We start from the raw sequence: 25,804 nt of genomic DNA on the forward strand, positions 1-25,804 counted from the left end.
CTATCCAGTCTCATCTCAGAGAAACAGATCTAAGGTATTGATGTCACCCCATCCGAAAACATACCCAACAAAGGCACTTTCTGCCTCCAAGCATGAATTCGGTGTAATATTACATCCATGATCAAAGGGACAGGTAATATAGATTTAATTCAAAAGCCAATACGGTCATAAACAGCTTTACTGCTACATTCCTACAGCATAATCAATAGATGCGTCTCTGCACTAAACAGTAGCTGATTATAGAGCCCCATCCACCACTAAACACACAGGGCCTGATTCAGAGCCGCTCGTAAGCGGCCGCTCGTTCGCTCCGAGCGATGTTCGCACAACTGTGCATGCGTATGGGTCGTAATGCGCATGCGCCAACCAGTCAGTGCGATTGGAAATAGAGCGCTCGCCAAATAGCGAATGCCTGCTAATTTGAGTGACAGGATGAGGCATTTGTGGGTGGTAACAGGGGAAGGTGCTTGAAAACGGGGAGTGGTGATCCAAACGCAGGCGTGCCAAACGGTCAAAACGGGCGTTTTAAGGGTGTGCATAATTAACAAAGCAGCGTCATCGACCACGTCACTTGGTTGTCTTTTAGCCTGAACTGCTCGCATGATTGCGGTAGGAAAATCCAACCACAAGCACTGCAAGCAGTTCAGACGCCTCTCGATGTACTTGATTAATCAAATAAATAGCGGAGATGACGTAGGATGCGAGCGGCCAGGGGGCGTCTTTACAAAATAGCGAGCGCATGTTTCGTTCGCTCGCTCAGACATAGAGGCGTCAACAAACCGCGAAGAGCGAGCGCTCAATTTAAATAGCCGGACCCTTTTTCTGAACGAGCGAGCGCAAATAGCGTCCGGCTCTGAATCAGGCCCACAGTTGTGGATGCATTTTTGCAAGACAGTATAAAACGTCTATTGCACTTCTAGTGATCTGTATTCAGATCCGGATTGCTGTACCAGTCTCACGCCACACTCCGTTTATTGCTCAGTCTGTCGTCGGCCCCCTCCCCCATTGACATTCTCTGTAGAGAGGTCAGTATTCTGCCAGCACCTTGTCAATCATAATTATACTCATGATGTCAGTCACATTTTCTAGAATTAAAGTGGGAATTCAATTGGAAAGCTTTTCAAAAAGGCAATGATACATACAACCCCCCCCCCCCCCCCACTTAAAGAACCACCTTCTTCTCATGTCTGGCACAGCTGCTGGTTGTCTACATGTGGTGCTTACATATGGAATTCACTGGAGTCTGCTGAAAGGTTATTAATTGATCTGACTCCACAACCTGTGACAGCCGTCCGATCAGCACGATCCACACCCATATAACCAGATTCACTTTCTAGCTGCTAGCGAGCAAGGCCTGGCCCAAAGTGAGACTCTTCCATTCTACTGGGGTCCCGGATACAGAACTCCCACAGTTCTGCTTGTTACACCCCCCCCCCCAAACAATTTAGAATTCCACTGTAACTACGACCGGTTGAATTCTCCATCAACGCCTGCACTGTGATCATATTTCATCGGAGCGGTAGCCATCGTCGTTCTTACTCATGTACATGGCGCTAATCAAATCGCGGCTGAACTCTTTTTTTGGACAGTAATGCTTATTATAGCTAGTGCGTTAGTACGTAGATTATGCAGTCTATAACGATGAAGGGAGGTTATAGCGTAGTTTTATTTATTTGTTTTTGCCAGAGCGCTAATGTAGTCTCGGGGTAACCATGGAACAATAGACTTTAGATTTGTGGTTCGGATCTGAATGTTTCACAATTCATAGCTTACAGTCCCCTAGGTAACAATATAAATATATCCACACATTTTCAACCCTTCTATAAGCCTTCTGAGATATGTGATGAGTGTTTTGCCATAGACAATGAATTGGGGAACACGCACCCTCATGCGGTTTTATTTATTAAATAACAAAAAGCTATTTTTTTTTTTGCTCAATATGTTCTACATGTGCGACTTTTTACGTTTTTACAACGGTTTGCTGTGCGGTTAAAGTCGCAGCCCGGCGCCTGTAGTACACTGCAAGTCAGGGCTCGACAAATGCCGGGGGCCAGGTCGCCATGGCTACCAGATTTTGCAGTGAGGGAGGAACAGATCCTCATCAGCCCTGGCGGAGATTTGTGCCTATAGTATTGCGGTGTTCATATCATGCACAGAAGTGCATGTGCTGAGTGTCGCCCGCGGTGACTGCTGTGCCTCTGTCCGTCCCGGCCTGCGCGGACTCCTCCTCTCCATCCTGGCCTGCTCTGATCCCTGCTGTCAGTCCCAGTCTATGCTGATACTCCTGTACGTCCCGGCTGTCTACTGTCTCCCATCTCAGGCTCCATATAGAGCTCTCTGGTAGTAGGATCTATGCGTGGCCAGGGATTGCGGTGCAGCTTCAGAGGGATAGTGGTGTGACCACCAGGAGAGGGGGGGTTTTGTTGTACTTTCTGGCACCATTATTTTATGTGAAATATGGTCCGTTATTACTGGAGGGTGGGGGGTGGAACAGGGGAGCTGTGCAGAGCAGTGAGGGGGCCTCCATGTTACTATATCCATTCAACTGCGACCATTTTGTGGACTAGTATAGTGTGTATAAAGTTTGCATAACACACAGAGCTGTGCTCCTCACTCACTCCTGTAATTTTTGGGGGGGAGGCTGTGGTCTGGCTCCTAGATTTTAGAAAAACTTGCCAAGCCCTGCTGTAAGTGGTGTTTCGCTGCAGCCGCGAATAAATTGCTACATTTAAAGAAAAAAAAAAGACGGTACGCTACACCTCAAGGAGCCCGCTGAGGCGCGCCGGGTGTCTTGTGCCGTATGCAGTGTTGAGGATAGGCGTGTGAAGACACATCTATACTGTCATCTTAGATATACGGCTGGCACACCATGCCGGAACTTGTACCGCGAGGTGAGCCACACACCGGCCATCGCAAATAATGTTCCCATCATAGGCGCAGGTGCTGTCAGTTTATATCCAATCCCCTGCCTTGTTTACAAGAAAATGTAAAGAATGCAATGTTCTGCTTCCTAACACCATGTAATGCCACAAACGACGACAGAGATGGGTTTAATTTGATAAGGGGCTTGTAAAACACAGAGACTTATAACACGCTTTGGCAGGTGGCGAGATTAATGAGCCGTTTACAAGGTCTGTACATTTCTGTTTTTAAAGGAACGAACCCTTTTGTTTTGTTTTTTTCATTCCATCAAGAAACAGAAAATAGAAGGCAAGCTTTTATTACCCAGCAAGAGGTTACCCGTACCCTGCGTGCTACATCTGATTTATTATTTCTTCAAAACCAAAGACTTCTACATGGCCCCAGCAATTTATCTTATATTTCTTCATTTACCAGATGGCGAGGTGTCATGTTAGACATAAATGTGTAGAGAGGAGGAAATTTAATTGTAAGTGTTAATAAAAAAAAATAAAGCCTAAATTGCTGAAATTCTGTATGTTTCATTGGGTTAACTTAAGGACTTGTGGCTTTTGTGCTTCCTGACACATATTTATATATCAGCGCATAGACCTCCCTTGGAAACAGTAGTGGCAATAAGCTCTGTGATACTTGGGGTAATTAGCTTGGTAGACTAGTGTCAGTGGTGCAGTGATTAGGTGCAGAATCAGACTCCACACATGGCATTCCAGTAAAACAAATGAACGTGATGCTTTACTTCCAGCATAATCAGGAACATAACAAACGCCTAGACCTTTCTTAGGGAACTAGCTCACTTCTTGAACCCTCTCTACAGAAGCAGCTACTCTGCATGAAAGTCTCTCACAGTCTCTGAGAAAGGTGGTCCTTCCTGCCACATGCGGGACTGGACACTGGCCCCCTGGCCTGGTATAGCTTCCTTAGCTTGTTGGCTGCCGCCTTTCACAGTCTGGCCTGCTTCCTTGCAGGTAGCATAGCTCAGTCCCAGAGTTGGATAGCTTTCCCTGTATCTCACAAGTCTAGGTTCTCACTGGCTCGCTAGCACAGTGAGCTCTGTCTGACTGGTCTGCCTCAGTCCTCCCTGGACTGAGTTCCCTCGGCAGCAATTAGGCATCTTCCCACAATGCCTTTCTAGTCTGTGTGGGCGGATCCCCCCTGCCCCACACAGAATCTGCTGCTCACCAGTGCCACCTCTGGTGATACTGCCACAGCTCATACAAAAGTAAGAGAAGACATGTGTAGAGCGGCTTCTGTGTGACCCTTAGTAAAATGATAATCAGTGTGGGACAGTTCTGAAACCTGCGATTGAAGACACGTAACCGGCGTCCTTACGTAGGAAATGTTCAGTGAGGGTGGATTGCCGCAGGTTATACAGTGTTGGACGGAACCGTAAAAGATGCATCATTTGCGCCAATTATAGGGGAAAGAATAGGATAAGGAAGACATTTTGGCGAGGACTGGTCTGCCTGATTGAGTTTCTTCTGCTACTCTGATACTTTAGGGGAGAGGAGTTTAATTTTAAGGAAACAAAAAAATTATTTGAGATAGCTTCTAAGATGTCCAACTAAAGTGCAAAACCATGCCGTTTATTAATGTATGGCGCAATTTGTGGAAACTTTTTTTTTTTTTTTAACACGGTGTTTAAGGATATGAAACCTAGACAGCATAATGTATAAGGAATTTCACTTGGCATAAATTAGCACAATGTAGACATACCATTCCGCGATCTCTGGGTGCAGCAAGGCGTTGTTCACGGTGAATCTAAAAGGAACCGAAGAGAGAAAATTATTATGCGTTTTCTAGAATACCCGACAATAGTACATCGCAAACAGTGGTGTATAACACATTAACTAGACCCAGGTTTCAGTCGGGGGCGTGGCTGTAATAATAGCGGGAATGTGTTATCTTAATTTTAATTTTCGGGTTTATACTGTTTAATTAGATGTTAAATGTTCTTGTCACTTACACACAACAGACACAGTCAATGTGTTGTCTGAACTGACATTCAGCCTATCACTCTATATAGGGGTCTATTTACTAAGCAGTGTTAGGAGACAGAGAGAAAAGTGATAAGGTGACAGCCAATCAGCTCCCAACTGTCATCTCACAGGCTGTGTTTGAAAAATGACAGTTGGGAGCTGATTGGCTGGCACCTTATCACTTTTCACTCTGTCTCCTAACACCGCTTAGTAAATAGACCCCATATATTCTCTTGGCAACAAGAACAATCTGCAAAACTTACATCCTTTATAGGCGATGGCTACGCTTAAACACTGAGCAAAATAAGAACAGGCACTAAAGGGGCCCATTCACTGAGCTGCAAGGTCCCAGTGGTACCCCTGTGCTTTACCTTTCCCCAAGATTATTCGGTAGTAATCTAGTCTCATAGAGGGGGAGATTCGATTGCAGGCGATGGCCGCAGAGTGCCATCACAATGGTGACACTTCACGACCACCAACAGCGCAAATGTTTCTTTGAACCCCATAGAGACGAGCGGGAAAGTTGTGTTGCCGAATATCATACTGAATATGGGCCTTGGGTCAATGTTTCCACTACAGTAATGACAGGCAGTGCGTGCAGGAACTTAATGGGCAACATTACTATGGAGTCTGGTGATTGAATCGCCCCTATGGACAAAAACATTTATTTTTCTTAAACTTGAGTCTGCGAAATCTCTGCTACTTAAACAGTCCAGTAAAGTAATCACACAACGGTGATATTAATACTGAGGCCGACTCTGTTTGATCCAATTTTTATTTCTGTATTTACTCAGATGGGTTAGGCTTGAAGGAGCCTGAGATGGCATTAATTACAGCCTAACCACGTACTCGAGGGGAGCTGGGCAAAACCTCTATCCTGTGGCAGAAACTACAGAGACCCAGTGAGAGGATCATTTATTTGCTGTAGAAAATAAAATTAAAAGGACAGAGATGGGTAATAATAAAGGTAACAGGTGAGCGCTTGGTAGAACTATCTTTTCAGGTGGATTTGATAAGAAGCTGGATACAGATAGTGGGAAAATAAATGTTTATAACAGAACAAAACAGTCATACCGGGATCAGACTGAAATACCCCTGAATGATATATGATGGGGAGTGAAACATAAATTCTTGTAAAAGGTTAAACACATTTTGTTTGCTTGTACGTCTCTAACTTGTATAAAATTATATTTTTCACGGATATTTTTTTTTATCCTGCTTAGTAAAGTGTTTTTGAACTCCAGTCCTCAGGGACTAACAGTGTATGTTTTCCATGCATCTCTGAGCTTGTGCACAGATGCATTCATTACTGACTGGCATGTTTTAAAAGATTCACAGGTGGAAAATCATGTGTAATTGTGTGAGGAGACCTGGAAATCATGCCCTGTTAAGGTTCTATGACGACTGGCTTTGGGAAACAGTTTCTTAGAGCACTGCTTCTAAAATCCAGTCCTCGGGACACGCCAACAGTGCAGGATTTCCACATCACCTTGTTGGAGAACACGTGTATTCATTATTGAGACATTTTAAAAGGATCACAGGTGGTTCTAATTATTTCACTTGTGATTCTGCAAGTAGACCTGATAAACATGCAGTGTCAAGGTGCGTATCCACTAACAGATAGTGGAATGACAATACGATTACAGCATTGTAATTGTACGCTCGTTCCTCTTCCCCTGTAGTGCCTACACTGAACGATATGTCTTTCAGTGCAGGCACCCTCATTCATCGCTGAACATGGTCAATCTGTCGTTATCGGCAGATTGACCAGCATGTTCAAGCGATGATTGATGTCGGAACCGACCAGTGGAGAAGTTGCCCCTTAGCAACCAATCAGCTTTCAAGTAGCATTTATCAAGTACAGTCTATAAAATAATAGGTAGGAGCTAATTGGTTGCTATAGGCAACTTTTCCACACTTTTCACTGCTTGATAAATAGACCCCCAAATCTCATATCGGCCCTCTTTTGTGTTAGCGTAAAAGAGAGAAAGGGACTAAGGGTGAAACACTTTCCACAAAAAAGATAAAATTATCCTTTAAATATAATAATTGAAGAAAATCTGCCTCAGCACATTTTGTACACTACATCTGGAGCTCCTGAGGCCTACACAGAGCGGAGGCAGCCATTTTCAGGACCCAATAGTCATCAAAATGAAAGCCTCCCAAGTAATGCTGAACAAATGCCTTAATGAAAAAAAAATAAATCAGTGACATTCTTTACTAATGTCATGGGATTATTGTTGATTTATAGGCTGCGTCCTTGTGAATATTTTTTCAGCCCACAAAAATGGCCGTCTTCAAAGAGCACGGGTAACAGGAGACCTTTAAGATTGAAAGTATTTATCAAAATAGGCATGCACAACGAAATCTGGTCCCCTCTCGGAAGCCATGAAATCGCCCCTGCTGGTAGCACCATGCTCCAGCGAAGAGCTTCATGGCTTTCTTTCCGTATTCCCATATTACACATGTGAGGTCCAGAGAGGACGCACATATGCACCAGCACAATTCAGAGCCTGGCAGTGATATGGGGAGGAACTAAACCAGCAACCTGCCTGGGAGGAATCAGGAAGTGGTGACTCTTCTCCTCGCCGGTGGCGGCCTATCAGCGATCATACTGCCATCCCGAGAAGGCGTTCTGTTCTTATCACAAACTATGAAACCTATGGCAGGCTATGGGGACAGCAGAAACTAGCGAAAATAGAGACTTTGCCCCTTGTTAAATAGGGAGGATCAGTGATGACTCATTTCTGTATCAAAAACGGTCATCACTGCTTGATAAATACTCCTTTATGGGGCACAATTACAATTATTATACAATTATAATTTCTTATTGCGGAAATAAGAAATTAAGGTTCGCCGGAACGTATCCTAAAACACACACAGGGACAGGGGCTCAGAAAGGAGCCCGTCCTTACCATGTATGAAACCAAAGTCATCGCTAGTGCAGCCACACCTATGGGGACCTGCAACAGATATCGCCGATAGGGTACATACAATGATTCCCATTACACGCGTCCGTCCCTATGGTTACTGTAGGGAGGCGCAGGGCGAATTTGGACGCAAGAGCTGTGGATTTTAGTGGGCAATCCTGGGAGGTAACAGGGGGGAGGCGGGACGAGTCAGCGATGACAAAGGATGCCACCTCAGAGTTAGGCCACAAATATTGTGAGATATTAGGGACGAGGGCAGGGGGGGGGGGGGAGATCAGTTCAAATCCCGACAGCGGAAGCCCGGCAGTGAGACCCCGACAGGTAAGTATTTTTTTCTATTTACTAACCTAACCTCCCCCCCAACCCTCCATTAGGGGTGCCTAACCCTAATCTCCCCCGGGGGTGCCTAACCCCCCCCTTCTCCTAGCCTAACCCTAAACTCCCGGGGTGGTGTCTAACTCTATGTCCCCCTGGGAGCCCCTAACCTAAACCGCGGCTGTCCACGCCTGGCTTACCTTCGATCGGTAAGCCGGGTGACGGGGTCCCGGCGTAGGTCTAATGACAGGCGTCTGGATTTCGACGCCGGTCATTAGACAGTTGCCGGGATTAAACAGTCGAGATGCAGACGGTCGGCATTTAGACCGTCGGCATCACGGCTGCATCCCATGTAAATGACCTAAATCTGGGTCACCGTACAGCATCCAAAGCACTGGACATTCGTCTTGGTCAGTTCAAGCCAAGGACTCGTGATTAAAATAAAACAGATTTATGGCAGTAGTAGGTTACCACATATCAGTGCTATCATCATCATAAGATCACACATAAATCTCCTCGTACATAAAATCGCTAACTAAAACCTCACCAGTCTCAGCATTTACACTAATGCCACAGCAGTGCCACTAATCCACGATGTGTGGTCAGTAGCCCAGACCCGCAGAGCAGTGGCGTACACAGCAGGGTTTTTTAGGGCTCAGTATACCGCTTGCCTATATTAAAAAATCAAAACTACTGGAGCAAAAGAAGACAAAGCGCCACAAACTTCATGTGACCACGTTATTTCAGGCACCGGCATCTGTGTTACTCAGTCTCAATTTACTTTCCCTATTTACAGTCCCAATATCAATACATATTTATGGGGCTGTCAGCACACGACAGTGGTCACAAGTCACCATTATACATATTGAATAATACAGCACAGGGATGGTGTGTGCAGGGTTGTGTTCATTTTTATGTATTTATTCTGACAAGGTGTGAAGGATGGCTCCAGCTCCTGCAGCGAGAGCCCGTGATTGACTCTGTAGTGGAGCTGTAGATCACAATAATGGGATGATATCCGGATACAGAAGATGGGGGGCGAGGGGGCATTAACTTAGCTTAATTTGACACAAGCAAATGCAGATGAGATCCTGCTGGGGAAGACGAAATTGTGAGTTGGGATGAAAATGTAAGCATGGCCGCGTTCTAATAGTATCCAAATATGTACATGGTTCCTCAAACAGGGGTAACGGTCGATGAAACCAAAGCCGAACGCTCTCTGTACAGAATGGAAGCACCAGGCGCCTTCTATATTGCCCGCTGGGTCTCATTCAGACCCGCTTGCAAGCGCTGAGCGCTCGCAAGCGGGTCGATGTTGAGGCCCTGCGCACGTGCAGCGGCCGCACTGCGCGTGCGCAAGCCCCGGAGCGAGAGAGAAAATTCTCCCGCTACGGGGCTCACTACAAAAGGGGCGACTGTCGATGGTGATCGACAGCTCGCACCGTTTAGTAGGCGGGGTGGCTGGCCAAACGGAGGCGTTCCTGAAGGAACGCCTGCCGTTTGGGGGCGGCCCCCGCTGACATCACTCGTGATGTCAGTGGTGAGCTTCCGGCTCTTTTAGAGCCAAAAGCTCACTGGAGCTGGCGGCAGACGAGATCCTACCACAAGGGTCTCGTCGCAAGCCCCGATGGTCTTGACCATCGCGACCATCAACCTGGCCGCTCGCTAAAGTTGTGGGTGGTCACCCACAGCTTAGTGAGCGGCCAGGAGGCTGGCTCATTACACAGAAGCGGCCGCCCTCATTCAGAGCGAGCGCTCGCATTTTGCGAGCGGCTCTGAATGAGGTCCTCTGTTCTGTTTGTGTCCCTATAGCTGCTTAAGACGTTGCAGAGTTGGTTATTTATTTGTGAGCATCAGAAGAGTTGGACTAATAGATTTCAGGATAATATATCGGGATTGCTCTGAACATGTTGAAGTATTTCGCAAAAAGTATAATTTTCATGTTTTAAAAAAAAATAATGTACGCAAAATAAAAAGTTATAAATTTAAAAGAAAACATTACCGAAAGAAACCCTCTGATGTCCCAGAAAGACAGAGATAGAATATAACAGGGATTTTCACTGCCCTCGTCTATTCATAGAGAGGCTTACCATGGAGAAAGATATTCTCTCTCATGCGGCGGCCTCTGGTTTCTTTAAGCATCGCATCACCGTACTTTAGTATGGAGAGCGCTATTCACTAAGTAACAGAAAGCTTTGTTTTCCGTTTCGTTTGATGTTACAGATTCGCCATCTATGGACGGCGTAATCTGGGCCTGATTCAGACACGGACGCTGAGCTGCGCTCTCTCGCAGCCAAAAGGGGCCGGATATGCAAATGCCGCGATCGCACGGTCTGGTGGAAGGACGCTCTCTATGTCTTAGAGAGCGATGGCAGAGCGAACGCACGCCAGTATAAAGACGCCCACCTTTCTCTCTTAGCACACGTCATCTCCAGGAAGTGTGAGATTAATCGGTGATATCGAGAGCCATCGGAGCTGCACGCAGCGCTTGAGGTAGACCCTACCCCACCTCAAGCACTGCGATCAGTGCTGGCTAAAACACAACCAAGTTACGTGTACAATGACGCTTCTTTGCTAATTATGCACAGTGCACACCCCTAAAACAGTGTTTAGACGCCCAGACACACCTGCGTTCGCACATCCACTCCCCCATTCACAAGCACCTTCCCCTGTTACCACCCACAAACGGCGCTGTCATTCAAATTAGCGTCCAGTCTGTGTACTACGAGCGCACAATTCCCGAGTGTAGTGAGTGACTAACGCATGCGCATATTGAAGCAATTATCGGCCATTGCGCTCGTTCGCGGCTTAGCGTCCGGGTCTGAATCAGGTCCACTGTTCGTTCCTAGGTTAAGGACATAGAAGTGGAGCACTCCTCTGTGCTCCGCCCCCTTCTGTGACAGCAGCCAATCGGAGGTACCCAGGGCATATGCCGGGTCACCTCCTCCTGACTGCTCGCTGCCAAGTTAGTGCCCCCTTGCTCTGCAACTTCCCCAGCCACCTATTGACTGCCGCTGCTGCCACTATGTCTTAGTAAGGCGTGACCCGACGTACGCATATGCCGAGTCACCATCTCTTAACTAGAGAAGAGCGGTAGAACCAAACCGCTCACCTCTACACCCCCACTCCCCCCCCTCGCTCTCTCTCACATACTGCAGCACTGACATTAGGTGACCCGGCAGCTAGTGCAAGTGGAGAGCCGTTCAGATTCCAGAGGACCGCAGGAGAGGAAGATCCCTGGGATAGCGGATCGCATCGCAGGATAGGCAAGTATACACGAATTGTTACTAAGTCAAACTATATATCACATATAAATGATGCGATATAGTGTGAAAAGTAACAATTCAAAAACATAAATTTCTATGAATAGACCCCTGTATTTGCAAAATGACATTTAGGAGCTGATTGGTTGGTACTTTAACCCTCTCCACGGCTTAGTACATAGGCCCCAGAGTTCTAAACTGCCTCATGGAATGTTCCAAAGAGTTTTAGGGGTCTATTTACTAAGCAGTGTTATGAGACAGAGTGAAAAGTGATATGTCTGTGATAAGGTGTCAGCCAATCAGCTCCCAACTGTTATCTCACAGGCTGTGTTTGACAAATGACAGTTGGGAGCTGATTGGCTGGTACCTTATCACTTTTCACTCTGTCTCCTAACACTGCTTAGTAAATAGACCCCATAGTATCAATGCCAAGGTGAACTTAAAATGAATATCACAGTCCACCTTGGTCTAATATGTTAATATATATTTATAGACATTAATGAGAACTAAGGCAAGTGAACCCTATGTTGTTGCCCACAGCATCCAGACAAAAGCAATCCTTTTTATAATGTAGTTTAGAAAATAAAAGCAGACATCTGATTGGTTGGTAAGTACAAGAGCACACAGGGGGGCATTTATGAGGACTCGATACGTATATCCACAAAATGGTGTCACCATAGCAACCGGTCAGACATTTGTATTCATCTCCCAAACCGTACTACACAAATGACGGTGGGATTCTGATTGGCAACAGCACCTTTTTCCATCACCGTTATCTGTATAAATGACCGGATTCAATGGAAAAAATGGTGCCCTTTAACCGTGGCATTTGCTTTATATTGGTAGCGACCTGTGTATAATGAGACATATTCATGAACTGAACCTGGGGATTTGCATATTTTTAGTATGAAAGCGATGCCAGCTATCTCTCGGCAGCCCTACTGAAATACATTATCTACTTATTTTGAATATTTTCCTGGGCCCCGAGTGACGTGGTATTAGGGATTCCATCTCCGAGGAGACAGACTCCGGTTTTGTTATAAAATCCTTCGCTCTCAGAGTTGACAGTGTAAGACGATTTTTACTTACTGGCTAATTCCTTCAAACGAGGCCTCTTTGCAGACACTTCCGCTGTCGGTATTAACCCCACGCTGAGGAAGAGACAACATATATTTTTTTTTTTAAATGACTGAAGGAAAAAAAATTAAAAATAGAAGATTAATTCAGCGACACTTTGCAAGGTGCAGAGAAATATAAATTAAACCTATTCAAATGCATTTTCCCGGCAAAGCCACTTACTTCTGGCATTACACCAAATACAGCGATGACCTTATTACCATTATCGTGTTGCAAATCAGCCCTTTCATACTGAGCCATCACAGGCACAGAACATCGTGGGCCCGATTTAGCAGGAGCGCAAGCAACATCGCCTATTGGTGGTTGTCAGTCTGTGACTTTATGCGAATGCCGATACAAAGCCCTTCCTTTGTGTACATCCATGCGACCTAATGTTAAAAGGACTATGGGGCCCACTTTCTGTACACGCCGAAATACCGATTGGTGCATCCTTAGATGCCACCATGGCAGGTGCAGTTTCTCCTGCCGACTACGGCTTTCTAGGTCTGCGGCTGTGCGTAGCGTCCATTTACGATGCGGTTTTCATAGACACGCCCGCGACACTCCTATGACACTTCCGCAAAACAGACCATTTTTGCGTCCATTTTTAGCCACCTCCCAGTCACTTATCCACAACATTTCTATACCGTGCGCCTCGATTGCAACAGCGCCTTTTTTGTGCGCACAACCTGTGTAACGCATGTACGGATTAGAAATGTTCAAGCAAGCACAGTTGCAAAAAGAAACATTGTTCAATGGCGTAAACAGAAGTATTGCGAGCTGCTCGGAATCGGGCCTTAAAAAAACTAGAGCTTGGCCAAAGAACTGGGCATTAAATTGTTTGCCAAAATTAAACTTCCTTCCCCATAGCCCTGTACGTGACAGCTGCCATTTTACCCAGCGAATGTAAAACAATTACAGACAGCTGTCTGTCGCCTGTGTAAAACTGACCAGATCAACTTATAAATCAAAGACACGTCTATGAGAAAAAAAAAAAAAAAAATCCATCTCTTGCGGACAGCTGGAGCCACATAATAGGATCTGTATTACGGACAAATTTTTGGGGATGTTTATTTCAGAAATAGTATCACAAATTGCAGCGAAAGCCCCAAAGAAAATGGCTGTAAGAGAAATCCGCTGTCCTGTTGATTTCACCACAGATTATTTATAATACATAGTCCTAACAAGATCTGTTATATACATACATAAAAATACACCTCCTATTCGAGGACGTGTCAGCGTTGGAATAAAACATTAGCTCAGGCTCCCCCAGCTGCGTGCTGTGTAAGCAAAATGTTGAGCTGCTGCTGACATACATAACATAAAGATATATGTGTGTGTGTGAGTTAGATACGTGTCCTATATTGCTTGCGGATGACAGCCGGTATTAGTATCAGGAGGCTCTCATCTCTGACGCGTGTCAGAGACATGTCACGGCTGTAATATCACACGCCAAGCAAGAGAAATCATTTGAAATACATAATCCTATCAGTTTCTAGGGGACCAGACAGGAAGGATCACCTAGCACATTATCCCATTAGAAACATTACAAATCCTGGATTTATGGATGATCTTGTTTAAGCCCACTTTGGAAAATCCCTGGACAGGTTTGAGTGACTGAGAGGTGTTTTCTAAGCTACTATCTATCAGAGAGCCACTCAGTGAGGCAGATTAAATCGTATGGTGCAATGCAGGGACGTGGAGTCAGGGTAGGCAGAGCCTCCCCTGTCATACTCCTGAGATTTGATATAAAAATTATTCGAATAATACAAAGATGATATGTATAACTTATAAACATCTTCTTTGTTTATTGTATAATTTTTATAGTTAACACTCACCAGTTTTGTGGAGCTCCCTGGGGCTGCAGGGAGACAAGAGATGAGGCAGCAACAGCTCAGCCTCGCTTCTGTATAGTCAGACTGCTTGCAGAGCTGGGGGCGGGGCCACACCAAGGGCCAGAAGCTGCACAGAAATAGAGCTAATACATGCATGACTCTGAGTATGGGGGGGCGTGCCTTGAGCACTGATGGACACCTTGGATGTGTCATGTGACCAGGAAGTGCCCTGCAGTGTTTAGAGATCGGAACTCAGCCAGCATCAGCAAGAGATGCAGGTGGGAGAATCAATGGCTTAGTGTAATTAAGCGAGAGTTACAATGAGTAGGGGGTAAGACAGGCCTCCCAGCATGCAGACCCATCTCAATGTGTGCCACCGCAGCCACTGACCTCACTGCACGTCACTGGTGCAATGGGCAAAGAGCTGGTGTAAGCAGCAGCAGCGACTAATTGCAGTTTAGCTGTACATCAGTGTGCGAGGTCTGAGACGCCAACACAGAGTGTCTACAGACGCTATAATACCGCCTGGTGCGCCTCTAGACACCACCATTTGTCGAGCCACCAAAACCTTCACCAGTCCTATGCAAATTCTGCTTCTGAGCATGGCCTCCAATGTAAAAGATTGAGCGTCTATGTACGCAGCCACTTCACCGACGCACCCTCGACACTACCAAAACACACCCATTAAACAGACCATCGCCACAGATCGAATAGCCGGCGCCCAGGAACGCCCAGCACATTTCCAATACATTTCTGAAATTGTGAGCCTGATTCGCAACTGCGCATCTGTGCGTACACAATGTAATGCAAGCGCCCTGGGAGTTTTTAGGGTTTTTCGCCATATGCCGTAGCAAAAAACCCCCCCGAAAAACACTTAACTCAGTGAACATCGCTATTGACAATCCGGCCCACTATGTTGTTCTATACAATGGGTTTATTTTTATAACTTTAGTTGTTATATGTTCCGGGCCCTGTATACGGAATACCCACCACCATAAGGTAATTAATACTGTTGTTCACAGGCCGAGGGTGGGGTTGTAACAGCATACGCCCCCAACTGCCCTGATTTCCATGGGACATTCCTGAGAAGCACAGGAACATCCACTTGCTAACTTTGGGGAATTGTCAAACGCTCAAAGTGGGAGTTTTCAGTTGAAATGGGGCGGGACTTAGACAGATATGGGGTGGGGCTTGGAGACCATGGGTATGATGAAGCTTATACAGCAGAGGCTCCCAAACTTCACCATTACAGCCCAGATTTTAAGGGTATCCATGCTTGAGCACAGGTGACTTAATCAATTTGATTTAACCATCCAGGCTCAACCATGGATATCCTTAAAACCTGGACTGTAATGGCAGAGTTTGGGAACCTCCGTTATACAGAATGATTGGTTTGTAGCAACCACACATCCTGTGAGCACTATAATTACACCCTCTGTAAAAGTTTATGTAGAATATACTTTAATATACTTTAAATGTTGCAAATTACCCACAGTATCATGAATAGTATTTTGTCCAGTCATATTTCAGGGCTATATAGTTACCAGTGCAGAAATAACTGAAAAAAAAAAAAATTGCTGTAACCGTCAGCAACCAACAGACCACGGGGGAATAAAAATTTAAATATAAACTGTCGCTATATGCATGCTGGCAATCACTTCCCATGTCTAAGAGTAGAAGGACCTGGTTTGATCAGAGTTTTCTTATTGTGCTCAATTAAAACCGAACAACATGTGAAATAAATTGCAGAGAGTAATTACTTATCCCAATACTCGCATAGGAAAAACAGCAGCAGAAGCGTTTAGCCCTCACTGTCTCGGTGAGGGAGCCGCTTTCATTAAAAGCCCTGACAGCATGGGAGTAAAGCCTAGCAACCGATTCCAGTATCACCGGCAGCCGATTCATCACAGCATGGCCGGCAGGCCCTGCTTCTTGTGCTAAAAGTCACATTCACCCCAGAAGTCGTCTGACTGAAAATAAAAATCTTTTACCGAGCCCACCTGTGTAGCCATACATGGGGGCTACCTCACATCTATTATTAGTACAAGTCAGCGGCTATATCGTACCGTGAATATAGAAGCCTTTTACAAGAGGAGCTTCCCTACGATTCCTTCATTCTGGAACACATTTGGCGCAAAACACAGCGTATTTCATAAAATGACAGTAAATATTGCAGGGAACTTATCTGCACACAGAAAATTATTTCTCTGCATATGGCCTTCATTTCTGAGTGGCCGGGAGCCGCCGTATACAGGTAGCTGCTAAAAGAAAGAGTTTCCGGTTGTGGTAATTACCACGTTGAGAGGGCTTCTCCAGCGTTCTGATGCAAGATAGACAAGGATTCACAAGCCTGGTGCACCGAGATAATCACATGGCAACAATGGTCAGGAAAATCCTAACACTGTATATGCCAGTCACACCGTGCTCTTGATCGGGTTGGGTACTGGATGCTAGCGCTCAGGATTCCAGCAGTCGGGATGCAGGCGGCGGTACTCTGATAAGTGTCGAAATCCCACCACCGGCATTCTGACCGCCGGAATCCCAGCGGTTGGGATTTTGACCGCGTAACATGGCTCATTTTTGTACTTTTCATTAATGGTGGATAAAATTATAGCAAATAAGTGTTTTTCATCAAATTAAAGTCTTTCCAGCATTTTGGGGTACAAAAAGGGTCTCTAAAGTGTTTCTTAAGTGTTTTTCTACAAGTTTGTAAAAAGTTGGAAAAACACTTTATGGCTTCCATCTGCAAGTTCTAATACCCCTCTCCCATCAATTCAAGACCTCCACATACCACATCATTTACACCTCCCCATACCTGTCCCACATCATATACACCTCCACATAACTGTCCCACATCATTTACACCTCCACATACCTGTCCCACATCATTTACACCTCCCCATACCTGTCCCACATCATATACACCTCCACATACCTGTCCCTCATCATTTACACCTCCACATACCATAATTTACACCTCCATGTACCTGTCCCACATCATTTACCCCCCCCACGTACCTGTCCCACATCATATACACCTCCACATAACTGTCCCACATCATTTACACCTCCACATACCTGTCCCTCATCATTTACACCTCCATGTACCTGTCCCACATCATTTACCCCCCCCACGTACCTGTCCCACATCATATACACCTCCACATACCTGTCCCACATCATTTACACCTCCACATACCTGTCCCTCATCATTTACACCTCCATGTACCTGTCCCTCATCATTTACACCTCCATGTACCTGTCCCACATCATTTACCCCCCCCACGTACCTGTCCCACATCATTTACCCCCCCCACGTACCTGTCCCACATCATTTACCCCCCCACGTACCTGTCCCACATCATTTACCCCCCCCCACGTACCTGTCCCACATCATTTACACCTCCACGTACCTGTCCCACATCATTTACACCTCCACATACCTGTCCTACACCATTTACACCTCCCCATACCTGTCTCACATTTAACCTATTATTGAGTTTTGTCAAGACATAGGCCCTCATTCAGAGCCGTACGCTCTGAGCAGAGCGCACGCTCTGAATGAGGGCCGGGCTCCATTTTCATGGAGCGTCCTCCTGGACGCTCGTATAGCTGTGGGTCACCACCCACAGGCTATACGAGCGTGCTTTGTGATGGCCGCGATGGTCGAGACCATCGCGACCATCGAATTTGCGAGCCGGAGCCTGCGGTTGAGGTTTTCAACCGCAAGCTCCGGAGTGATTTTGGCTCTATCAGAGCCAAAATCACTCCCACTGACATCACTAGTGATGTCAGTGGGCCGGCTTCTGACGGGAGGCGTTCCCCCATCAGAACATTGACAGCACGCCCCCTTTGATCGGACACAACGAGCGAAGGACTTTCCTTCGCTCGTCGCGTCTGGCGCATGCGCACGACGGAGCTCCCTCCGTCGTGCGCATGCTCAGTCCATAACATCGACCCACTTGCGAGCGGACAGCCGCTCGCGAGTGGGTCTGAATCAGGCCCATTGTCCTGAAAACTGACGTCTATTTGCCAAATTATACTATAAACGCCTCCAAGTAATGATTATTCATTGGGAGGGGTGTACCTGAGGTTCTGCAGTGTGTCCAAAAATTTTTACCTGAAAGTAAAGACTTTCCCTACCTTTCCACCTGCACAAAAAAAAACAAAAAAAACACAAATTTCCTCAGCAAATCAATGAGAGTTTGGAATTAGTTTGCAAATTCAATTTGCAGTGTGAGTTCAACGTGAGGACGGCTCGCAGGAGCCAACTCGCAGCTAATTCAATGGACCCCATAGTGTGCAAGTCGGCCATAATTACACCTGCAGGACAAACACGGAACTAAGTGCAGATATAAGCCCTTAAGCCGGGTTGTACGCATCTATGCTACCACGCCGCCATTTTTCATGCACTGGGCTTCATCACCGTCTTCATTATCAGCGCACACTTGTACAAGCCCCATTCTTGGTGCAAGATATCTGTCTAAAATCAGATGTTTCTCTCACTGTATACATGCCCTGAACACCACTCCACTGTTTAGCTTGTGTGAGAATTACCTGTTACCATCCATTTAATCGCCAGCGGAGATCGACTCATTGGCATGTGACTCTGCTGCGCAGTGTTAAAAAACCGCAAGATGCACCCGCAAAAATGACCTGCGTTCATCTCTGCAGCCCCCCAAATGCCTCCCTGAGCACAAGGCCTCAGCGACCTCACTGGTTCTAGAGAATGGACAGGCTACATTCTCATGAATACTTGCCCTGCGTGCCAATTCTCTGCTCCCTTATTTGGTCACAAGATAAGCCTGCTTTAGGTACAGTATCATCCAATGGGTTGGGTGTGGGTTCCCGGCGGTCGGGATGCCCCCGGTCAGAATACAGATAGCAGCATCCCGAAACCCATAGATAAGTACCCTAACGCTAACCCTTACCTCTACCCTAACCCTCCCTCCCCTGTGCTTGAACCTAACCTCCCCCTCAACCTAACTCTCCCCCAAGTGCCTAACCTTAACCCCTAACCTAACCATCCCCAGCCAGGTCACACCCCAGGTCATATTCCTGTAGAGCAATTTGTCAGAGCTCCATAGGCTTCTGGGAAACGGGTTTCAAGGGTTTGCTACACAGGAAAAAGGGGCCTATTATGGCTCTAGAAACAGTAGGAAAAAGGCACCATATCGCAGTACAGGCTCCACCCACTCGCATGCATGCTTTCTATGACTGTCACATCACACAGTGGACCTTATTCAGAGTCGGTCGCGAGTGTCGATGCGCTCGTACCCGACTCGATGGTTAGTCCTGCGGACGCACTACGCGTGCGCAAGCCCCGGAGCGACAGATAAACTCTGTCGCTCCGGAGCTCGCTACCAAAGGGGCGGCTGTCGATGTTGATCGACAGCTGCTCCCGTTTGGTAGGCGGGCCGGGGGGGTGGTTTCCAAAACGGAGGCGTTCCTTTACGAACGCCTACCGTTTTGTGGGCGGCCGCACTGACATCATCAGTGATGTCAGTGGGGAGCTTCCTGCTCCATCAGAGCAGAAAGCTCCCTGGGGCTTAAGAGTGCCCAGACCCAACCTTAGGGTCTGGTCGTAAGCCCCGATGGTCGCAATGGTGATCACCATCGCCATCATCAACCTGGTCGGTCGTTAAGCTGTGGGTGGTAACCCAAAAGCTTAACGATCGACAAGGAGGCGGCTGTTCAGGATGCAAGTGGCCGCCCTGATTCATCTAACGACAGCCTCTGAATGAGGTCCAGTATCCCTTGTGACTATATTAGTCTGCGATAAACCAGCGTTATCCTACATACACAGTACTACTGTATGCGAGGAATGGCAGACAAAGACCGTTCAGGCTCCTAATGCAGAATTTTTCTGATCAACTTTTCAAGAACATTTATGTGGAAAACATGGGCGGATTTTTAAAAAAAACAACAACTTATTTTCACAAATGATTTACAAGAAAGCATATTTATGTAAGCACAGCACCATGCATCAATTTTATCCATTTACAAGTGACGCAAGGTTTAGAGAAGCCTGAGCGCACACAGGTGAACTTTGTCTAAATGCTTTGCGGGAAAATATACCATTAGGCCACAGTCTAGCAGCAGCTATTTCCTGAGCTTGCACATACATGATAAGAAGACGGAACCTTTGCACCCACTGATAGAACCAGATCACAGAGGTAATAATAGTTTAATTACTGGGAGATCAGCAAACTCAGCTTACCAGAGTGAGGAGGACGGACGGGGTCTTGGCACTCAAGACAATGGCAATCTGATGGAATGAAAAGTAAATGTTAAACAATGCAAACAATTTGCTGCATATTATCCCTTTACACAGTACACCCAACTCCTGCCAAGCATGTCACGCTGTGAATAGTTTATAGCTGCGGATATAAAAAAAAAAAAAATATTAACTCATCGAAGGCCTATAATACGCCCCAGGTTATAACGACCCCACCTAACGCCACATCACAAATCAGCGTGCCGTTTAGGAAGATGGGTTATAATATGTTGGAATTGGTATGAAATACCGTCGGCCGCATGGCCGGCGGTTCGATTCCCGTCAGCGGCACCCCGACAGAAGCAGAGTGCGACGCAGCGGAAGCCCGACAGCGCTGGAAATCCCGATCGTGGATAGGTAAGTGTCCACTAACCTAACCCCCCTAACCCTAACCCTCCTTAGGGGTGTCTAACCCTAACTTCCTCCCCAAGTGCCTAACCCTAATCCCCCCTCTAAGTGCCTAACCCTAACCACCCCCTTCCCCGCTGCCTAAACCTAAGTCCCCCGGGGGGGTGCCTAACCCTAACCCTCCCTCCCCCTAGCCTAACCCTAACCCTCCCTCCCCCTAGCCTAACCCTAACCCTCCCGGGGGGGTGCCTAACCCCAAGTCCCCCCCGGGAGCCCTAAACCTAACCCTCCCCCCTGCGGCTGTCCGCTCGCGGCGCCCGGCATCACTACGATCGTGATGCCGGGCGCCGGTCTCCCGGCGTCGGGGAAATGCGGGTGTCTATATCCAGACGCCCGGCATTTCACCCATGCCGGGATAAGACAGTCGGGAAGCCGGCTGCCGGTATTTAGGCAGTCGGCTTCCCGATTGCCTCCCAATATGTTAAGTATGTTTGTTTCTCTGAAAGCCAGCCACGTTATAAGATGTAAAATACAAGCTGCCTGACCTATATCTATTGGCAGGAATCGCAAACGTATGACTAGCGCTGCCGTATTTAGCATGAAGATCAGAAGATGAAGGTCTCTTCCCCCTGCACAGAGTCCGCGTCACAATGGCGTTCCTTCGCCAGCAGAAAAAAAGAAAATATCATATACTGGAATGATAAAAATGAACTAATGTGAAATAAACTGAAGGTGGAAGGTGAAATTGGCGTACTCGGCGGAGGGTTAGCTGGTGAACATTAATAATCAGGATGGAACGTGCAGCTGAAGGTTAGGGTCACTGAGATAACATTGCAGAGTCTACCAGATGTGGGTAGGAAAGGTGTAACTACTAGTGAGGTGCATATGTTCTAAGGGCCTGATTCAGACCCGGACGCTATGCTGCGCTTGCATTGAGCGATTTTTCGTAATCTGCGCATGCGTATGAGTCGCAATGCGTGTGCGCGAACCAGTCATTGCGATGGGAAAGTGCTCGCCCGTAGCCCGCAGTCGGGCCGCTATTCTGAGTGACATATAGTGCCGTTTGTGGGTGGTGACAGGGGAAGGTGCTTGTAAACGGGGGAGTGGATGTGCTAACGCAGGTTTGCCCGACCGTCAGAACGGCGTTTAATGGGCGTGCATAATTAGCAAAGTAGCGTCATTACACACGTGACTAGGTTGTATTTTAGCCAGAACTGCTCGCAATGTTGTGGTGGGAAAAGGCTACCACAAGTGCTGCGAGCAGCTCCGATGGCTCTCGATGTTCCCTATTAATCCTACAACTGCCGGAGATGAGGTGTGTTGTGAGTGGCAAAGGGACGTCTTTATACAGGTGCGAGCGCACAGTGCGGCCGCACGCTATTACTTAGTGGGTGACTTTACGCCACGCAGTGCGAGCACATGATTTCAATAGCCGGCCCCTTTTAACCAGCGAGCGGCCGCAAAAAGCGTCCGGGTCTGAATCAGGCCCTAAGTACGGCCTTTATATGTGGGGCTCAGGTGTACAGTAGGCAAACATCCTCCAGGGGCGCTCAACTGCTTGCAAGGTGGTTGGGGTATGCCATGACGACACAAACTGATGCATCACGCCGCGCCCGATGGCAAGGCCAGCGCCATCATACACAGTGCACCACCTACTCCAATCAAGACACGCCCACGTCTTTTCTGTTTCTGCTCAAGGAGAGATTCTGGACCCCAAATAGAAAAGGGCAGGGGGACCATCATTAAGACAGCAACAGTACATACAATAATTTCCGTCACGAGATGGACACTTTTCAATATATAAATTTACTGATATAAGAATCCTCTTTTTATGTGCAGTACGGCCTCAGCTGTTACCGGAGGTTTAGAGACCGTTCCGTTAAAATAAAAAAAATTCTGGTCATAAATGTTTAAAGGTGCGATTGGATTACCAAAAATAATGGAATACTGCAGAGGTGGGCTAGGCCACCTGTAGCTCTCCAGGTCTTGTGGAACTAACAGTCCCACCATGCCCAGTCAGGATAATCACCCCAGCTAGGGACGTTTGCAGATAAAACAGACTACCACAAAAGACATGAAATAAATATTGATGGCGAGCAGATCAGCCTAATATGTATTTACTACTCTAGATTTTCTACAAGCAGGGAATGAGGACAAATCTCCCCAAATCACTAGCAAAGCAGCGGTAATCAATGTGCAATACACAGAATGGATAATGCACACACACACAGGGCAAAGTCTATTACAGCAACACAAAGGCAATGTTACAGCAATATCTCTATTTGCCATTAACTAGAGACATGCTTATTGATGCAGCTATTATTGATCTACATTGTTGCAGAAATAAAAGAAGCTTTTGCCTCTCAGCGATCCCTTCTCAGGCAGCTCATGTAACAGATGAGGATTGCTAAAGCCCAGCTATAAGAGCCTTGGTGCAGGGGTGAATGCGGAGAGTAGATGCCAGAGACTGGAGAGAAAAGGGAGGCTGCCACTGAACGTGCCTTACCCGCCTGGCATCCTAACAAATTATTATATACTACTAAATTCACCAACAAAGAAAGTGAACATTTTTAATACGGCTGCAATCTCTTTGATAATAAATTCTCTCCAAGACGTGACTTCCCGGGTCTCGACGCTGCTTATGAAAGGCTCAAAGGAGGCAGACAACCCACCGTAGTGGTACAGCCCCTAAATATTCGGGGGAGCCCAAGGTGTAATTGTACAACTCTACGTATAATAAATAATATGGGGCCTTCACAGATTCTGCCTGGCTTTGGACAAATACTTGTGCAATTAGCTTATATAACGTGATCCATTTGTAACGCAGTGCGTTTTGCCTTCACTGTCTGTTCCAGCCATGTAACATTTCAAATGATAGCTAAGGAAGAAGGGTGTACAAGAGGGCGGTGCCTATGTAAAGAGTACATACATAGGATGGTGCTAGGACAAAATACTGGGCGAACGGGGGCGGCGGGCATCAAATAAAAATGGGCAGTTATTAAACATTTATAGAAACTAGAAGACGTGCGTAGTACAATATAGCAAGTGTATGTGCTGTAATATAGGAGCCAGCTCTGTAGGGGGGTAATCAGGTAACCATTACCTTTATTTGCTCTGTCACAGCCAATATTTGTGTTTGCACATGGGATTTTAAAGTCACATGGGGGGTTGGGGAAAGAATCGGTATGAATCACCGCCGGACCTAAACCCGGCGGATGAAATACCAACGCCGGAAGGTAAATTGGCTATCCCTAACCCTAACTCTCCCTTAGGGGTGCCTAACACTAACTTCCCCCCAGGGGAATCGGTATGAAAAACCGCCGGCAGCAATTCCCGGCAGCGCCTGGCCGACAACAGCAGAGTTCCCGGCAGCGGAAGCCCAACAGCGCTGGAAATCCCGATCGTGGATAGGTAAGTACTAACTAACCTAACCCCCTAACCCTCCTTAGGGGTGCCTAACCCTAACCTCCCCCCCAAGTGCCTAACCCTAAGTCCCCCCCGGGGGTGCCTAACCCTAACCCTCCCTCCCCCTAGCCTAACCCTAACCCTCCCGGAAGGGTGCCTAACCCTAAGTCCCCACCGGGTGTCCTAAAAACCTAAACTCGCGGCGCCCGGCAGCCCTTCGATCGGGATGCCGGGCGCCGGTCTCCCGGCGTCGGGGAAATGTCAGGCATCTAGCTATAGACGCCCGGCATTTCACCCTTGCCGGAGGATATGACAGTCGGGAAGCCGGCTGCCGGTATTAAGGCAACCGGCTTCCCGATTGTATACCCCCCAGGGGTGCCTAATCCTAACCCCCCCTCCCCGCACCCTAAACCTAACCCTCCCGGGGGGGTGCCTACACCTAACCTCCCCTGGTTGTGCCTAACCCTAAACCCCCTTTTCCCTAGCCTAAACCTAACCCTCCCGGGGAATGCTGGGATCGGGATTTCGGCGTGGGGTTGATAGGTATTTAGGTATCATCAGTCCCATGTCGGGATTTCACAGTCGGGAAGCCGACGGTCGGCATTTCGACCGCTGGCTTCCTAACTACATCCCGTTGGGGAGGTAATACGAGCACCCCTAACTTTAAAAAGGTTGTCACCTGTGGCTGTAATTGGATACCAGGACCACATAAGTCAACATGATCACTACAAAGTAGGAATGTGCATCGATCACCGATATTCCCAGAAAGATTGTTGTTCATCTCCAAATACCCCATGGTTTATGATCGATTTTCAAGACACGATGTATTGATAGCATCGACCCACAAATCACGAGGCTGCAGCAGCAATAAAAACGTACCAGTTTCACGGTACCCCGCGCTCCACTGCGCATGCGTCTGCTTTTCATTCTTTATTTTTTCCTTTCTACTGCGCATGCGTGATTTTAATGGCTGCGCTAATCGAGCGAACGGCAAAAAAATAAATCATTCACTATAAAGATCGTTATTTTCACGGTTATTTTCTGTATTAATTACAGACATAGTGATCCCGTATCCACCCGAAAGATTGATTCGGGGCCGCTGAGTGGCCATCCCTACTACAAAGACAGGGACAAGAGAACAGGAAATCCTTTACTTACGTCAGACGTGTAACGGACGTCATCAATGGCGTATCTCTGCTTATAGTGCTCTGGTGGGTGAATCCTGGTAAACGGAATAAGAAATAATCAGTTGGTTTTATCGGAGCAACACACCCGACAATCAGTAACAGTTATCAGCTATTCCCGGCCAGTCTAGCGAGAGACATGACTCTAGCCTCAGCATTACTGTACGGAAACGCGCCACAGGAACATCAGAGCTAGAGAACAGTGAAGTTGCGCAATGGATATGATAAAGTTAATT

The 25,804-nt window shown here is 47.0% G+C and overlaps 1 protein-coding gene across 1 annotated transcript in view; it reads right to left on the reverse strand.

Moving 5' to 3' along the window:
- Positions 1-25,804, reverse strand: part of PEPD (peptidase D) — a 225,953-nt gene that overhangs the window by 173,248 nt on the left and 26,901 nt on the right. The window contains exons 4-7 of the mRNA XM_088451097.1: positions 25,543-25,606; positions 20,575-20,622; positions 12,493-12,554; positions 4,633-4,677 (exon numbers count right to left, since the gene is read on the reverse strand). Of these exons, the coding sequence (XP_088307223.1) occupies positions 4,633-4,677; positions 12,493-12,554; positions 20,575-20,622; positions 25,543-25,606 (219 nt within the window). The remainder of the gene's footprint in view (positions 1-4,632; positions 4,678-12,492; positions 12,555-20,574; positions 20,623-25,542; positions 25,607-25,804) is intronic.

This window comes from Taudactylus pleione, unplaced genomic scaffold, assembly GCF_031769625.1.
Source record: "Taudactylus pleione unplaced genomic scaffold, aTauple2 ptg000537l, whole genome shotgun sequence".
NCBI lineage: Eukaryota > Metazoa > Chordata > Amphibia > Anura > Myobatrachidae > Taudactylus > Taudactylus pleione.